This window comes from Somniosus microcephalus, chromosome 28 (assembly GCF_052327205.1).
Source record: "Somniosus microcephalus isolate GS21.2 chromosome 28, FLI_Smic_1.0, whole genome shotgun sequence".
Taxonomy (NCBI): domain Eukaryota; kingdom Metazoa; phylum Chordata; class Chondrichthyes; order Squaliformes; family Somniosidae; genus Somniosus; species Somniosus microcephalus.
The window spans coordinates 19617848-19622553 of NC_141014.1; the positions used below are offsets into that span (position 1 = coordinate 19617848).

The following is a 4706-nucleotide window of genomic DNA, read 5'->3' on the forward strand; positions in this document are numbered from 1 at the left end:
CATCAGGGGAGAACTCCCCTTGCTCTGCTTCAAGTTTTCCACTGTTCTTTCTTCCTCTCCCGAATACAGGGTATTGTGCTGGGATACAGTCGCTCCAGTACTTCTCCCAAGCATCCATTCTTTACATGTCACACTGAACCATGAGTGTTCGGCGGTTACATGAGTGTGGAGGGCATCGGCGCTGATCCGGTCTTCACCCGACTTACACACATGCACACTTCCCAGTGGGGCGACTGGACAGTGATTGGGATGGAACATACGGAGCCACACAGATGAGGAAGGGCCGATGCTTGACCCTCCTGCTATCCAGAAGGGCAGAATCTGGGGCTGCACAATCAGCCTAAGGGCTCCTGGGCAGGAAAGGGAAAATTGAACTGGCGCTTTTATTAAACAAAACTCAAGCATCTACTCCAACTCAAAGCAAGTCTCCGTTAAGAGCAAATCTGACCCAGTGTTTCCCATTTCCATTAGTTTGCATTAGTCTATCGAATGTGTTACAATAACAATAACTCGCATTTATATAGCACCTTTAATGTAGTAAAACCTCCTAAGGCGCTTCGCAGGAGTGTTACGAGACAAAATTTGACACCAGGAGATATTAGGATAGGTGACCAAAAGCTTGGTCAATTAGTTTTTAAGGAGTGTCTCAAAAGGAGGAGACAGAGGTAGAGATGGGGATAGATTTAGGGAAGGAATTCCAGAACTTAGGGCCCGTGCAGTTGAAGGCACGGCCGCCAATGGCGGAGCAATTAGAATCAGGGATGCTCAAGAGGCCAGAATTGGAGGAGCGCAGAGATCTCGGAGGGTTGTTGGGCTGGAGGAGGTTACAGAGATAGGGAGGGACGAGGCCATGGAGGGATTTGAAACAATGTTAGAACATTTAAACGTTTTGAAAAGGTTTTTTTCAATATTGTGGTTGTAGGTGCACATGTTGAGACCCTTTGGTCTACTGCTTGCTCAGGAACATCAGTGTTGCCCACCCTCAATGTCACTAACCATTTATTGACGTTGCACGATTTTAATGCAATAGATAGTGATCAAAGGAAGCAACAGGAAAAATCTCACTCTACCTTTTCACCGTATAAAGCACGACTGCAAAACTCAATAAATTACTGACGCAATAATGAATGGCAGCAAACAGTGCAACATATCACATACAAAGGAAAGACAGGACCTGTTTAATCACATCGCATGTACGGCACAGAAACAGGCCATTCGGCCCATGCCAGTGTTAATGCTCCACACGAGCCTCCTCCCACGCCTCTTCATCTAACACCAGCAGCATAACCTTCTATCCCTTTCTCCCTGATAGCGAGTTCCACATTCTAACCACTCTCTGGATAAAGAAGTTTCTCCAGAATTCCCTGTTGGATTCATTAGTGACTATCTTATATTTATGGCCCCTAGTTTTGGTCTCCCTCACAAGTGGAAACATCTTCTCTACGTCTACCCTATCAAACCCTTTCAGAATCTTAAAGACCTCTATCAGGTCACCCCTCCGCCTTCTCTTTTCTAGAGAAAAGGGCCCCAGACAGTTCAATCTTTCCTGATAGGCAATGCTTCATTACCTGGCAGTGCTGTGACTGTTATGGAGGACCATGAAACCTGTGCAAGATCCCACAAACAGCAAGTGTATGAATGACCAGATGATCTGTTTTGGGGGAAGTTGGTTGATGGAGGGATGATGGCCAAAATAACTCTTTGAGTAGCGCCCTGAGATCCTTAATGTACACCTGAACAGGAAGGCAGGGCCTCGGTTTAACATCTCCTGCCGAGGGCAGAGTTTCTGACACTGCAGCACTGGCCCAGTACTGCACCGGTGTGTCAGCCTCGATTATGTGCTCACGTCCCCGGAGTAGGTTTCAGCCCACGATCTTCCAACTCAATGCTACCAACTGAGAAAATGGATTTCCATCAACAACCTAGCCAACAGGCTTCACTGTGACCTGGCACTATTCTAATTTATTAATCCCAACTCTTTTTACCCTTGTATTCAAACTAGATCCCAGAAGTCAGTGGTCTAATCCACTGTGCAATCCAGCATTCATTCGCCCATCTCTCCAGCCAAATAAAAGACAATTCACAAGGAACAAAAATGTCTTCACAAAACTCTTTTTCCTTCCTTTCCAGATATGCCTCACTTCCTGGACTGGTTCGTCCCCGTCTACCTGATGATTTCCATTCTAATCCTGGTTGGGTTTGGCGCCTGCATTTACTACTTTGAGCCTGGCCTACAGGAAGCCCACAAGTGGCGGACACAGCGGCCCATCACAGAGCGGGAAGTCCGAAAAACGTTGATGATCCGGGACAATCTGGGTTTCAGGCCACCGGAGGTCTGAATCTCTCCGATCAAAACCACCATGCAGAGCCACATGGACAATCACTAGCTTATTTTCTCAAATGGTGGCACACTTCTTGGGTTAAGCAATCCATAGAGCATTTAATAATCCTTTAAATAGGCCAGTTCAGGTTTACATGGCAGTTAAAATTTATTTTTAGGTTTTAAACAAAATTGCTCTTAAAGCTGATTGTGGGGCCAATTTGATGCCAATAGGAGGACAATTGACAATAATTATCTTTACAAGTTTGACCAACTACCCTGACACCTATAGTGGGGCTGCCATTATCAGCCATTATGGAGGGGACGCCCCAGTTGATAATGGAATGGATAATGGAGTCCCCAAAATTTGTCCTCACACTTAAGTGCAGCAACACCCCCCGGCAGGGGAACCATAATGTCAATGACAAAAGGAGCGTTGCAGCCAGGAATTCGCTCCCAGCTGCTCTCGCTCCCGAATTTTTGCCAAATATGTGGTGGAAAAACTCCTGTTTACTGAGCTTAAAGTGGGGTTACAGCGAAGCGATGGGGATAGAGCGGGAGCAGCTCCAGGGCAATTCCTGGCCTGTGGAATTTTCTGCACCAGGATCAGGAGATGACAAAACCAACAACAGAACCATTAACAGGCGACGCTTCTCGTACAAGGTTTTGTCCTGCAGATGTTCTGGTGAATCACTGTGAACGCAGGTAATGGAGGTTCCACATGATGTCCAAAGTGTCATAATTGCAGCATTTACCAGGACGGTGTTTATTAGAACAGGGATTCTGAAACTAGAAATTCATTCAGGCTCACCTACCTAGTTTTCATGAATCCAATAGGGAATTGAAGAGATTTTGATCTTCTCTGTCCACTATTTTAAGTACTTTGATTAGCAAGTTTGTTTTAATGCCGTCGTTAATCCACAACGTTCAGAATAGAGCACAGAGAAAATTGAACCCCAAGAAGCTGACGTCTTCATACAAAGAATTATCAGCACTTGGAATGCTGCTAATTCTTTGTGTAGGGATGTTGCACTCTGGAGTTAACATCCCTACTGCGACATTTAAGGAACAGTTAGATACTGTGATGGGGAACGGTGGGGTCTTGGATGAATTACGATGGGCCAAATGGCCTTTATCATCCACCTTTATCTTGAGGGAAAAAAGAGGAAATGTGATGCAGTGATGATATTCTGCCTCTAGATGTCTTCAGTGAGTATCCAATCAGATTTACAAAACATGTGGAGAAGTTTGAGATACAAGGGCCTAGAAATTCAGTAGGCTTTGCGCCCAGTTTTCGCCCAAAGAGGGCTTTTGTGCCACTTGCTGAGCTTTCGCTGATATTCAGCGCTGCGGTAATGGCGGCGTTAGCCAGTAGCGCTGCGCCACCACCGATGACATCATCGGTGTGCGCAGTGCCCCGCTACCGCCCCGCTACCGGCCCGACCGCCATATTTAGTTGCGGCCGCCTCTTCCGCAGCGGCCGCAAACAGCGATCAGAAAACGGGGCCGTCCTGTAGCCTTAGTGGGGCGCTTTAAGGTGGAGGTGCGGCCGGCTGCTTTTTCGGCGGCCGCCTGCCCGCACCTCCTTCCCCGGCCTCCTCCAACCCCCCCCCCCGTGGCATTGCCGGCTGCTTTCCGCGAACCCGGCACTTTGCCGTGGTGCCAGGCTCATTTGCCAGCACTATCCAGCGGCGATCTCCCCGTTGCAGGCACCTCCCCCTTAAGAGAAGGAGGAGGCCTGCAGTACCGCAGCCTGCCGCTCCGCAGCGGGTGGCGCAGCGGCGTCTAGAGCGCTGAAATTCAGTTTCAGCGCCCCAAGCGGGGGCGGGCACACCCTGGAATAGCGCCCGGTTCCGACTTGGGGCGCAAAAACTGGCTCCGCGCTCAGCGCTAACTTTTGGGCGCACGCCAGCTGGCGGGCCCAAAGTGAATTTCTAGGCCAAGGACTATTTCCACTGGAGCAAATAGGGCTAAAAGGAGATTTAATAGAAAATAATGAAGGGTTTTGATAGGGTGACCAGGGAAAGACCATTGTCTATGGATGAGGTGTCAGTGACGTCTCAGAGAGGAACTCAATTTAAAACTGTCAGTAAGAGAGGGTGAAGAGAATTTAGGAGGGCTGTTGAAACATAGCGGCCAAAAATTGAGTTGCACCCCTTCGGGGCGCTAACTTCGTCGGGGCCCTAACTTTAGCGCCCCGGAAAAATTAGCACCCCCACAACCGAAATTGAGTGGTAGCGCCCCAAGAGGGAAGTGGGGCGCTACTGGAAGCTCCCCGTCTCCCTCTTGGGGCGCCGCGAGGTAATATCGCAGGCCTTCCTCCCCAGCTGGGCCCCCGGGGATCGGGAGAGCCGGCAAAAGAGCCCGGCACTCAAGAGAAGTGCCG

The 4706-nt window shown here is 48.9% G+C and overlaps 1 protein-coding gene across 1 annotated transcript; it reads left to right on the forward strand.

Annotated features, from left to right (window-relative positions):
* The first annotated feature begins 2132 nt into the window (after positions 1-2132).
* Positions 2133-4110, forward strand: smim45 (small integral membrane protein 45). Its single transcript, XM_085969268.1, has one exon. The coding sequence runs from the start codon at positions 2133-2135 to the stop codon at positions 2337-2339; it is 207 nt and encodes a 68-aa protein (XP_085825394.1). The 3' UTR covers positions 2340-4110.
* The last annotated feature ends 596 nt before the right edge of the window (positions 4111-4706 follow it).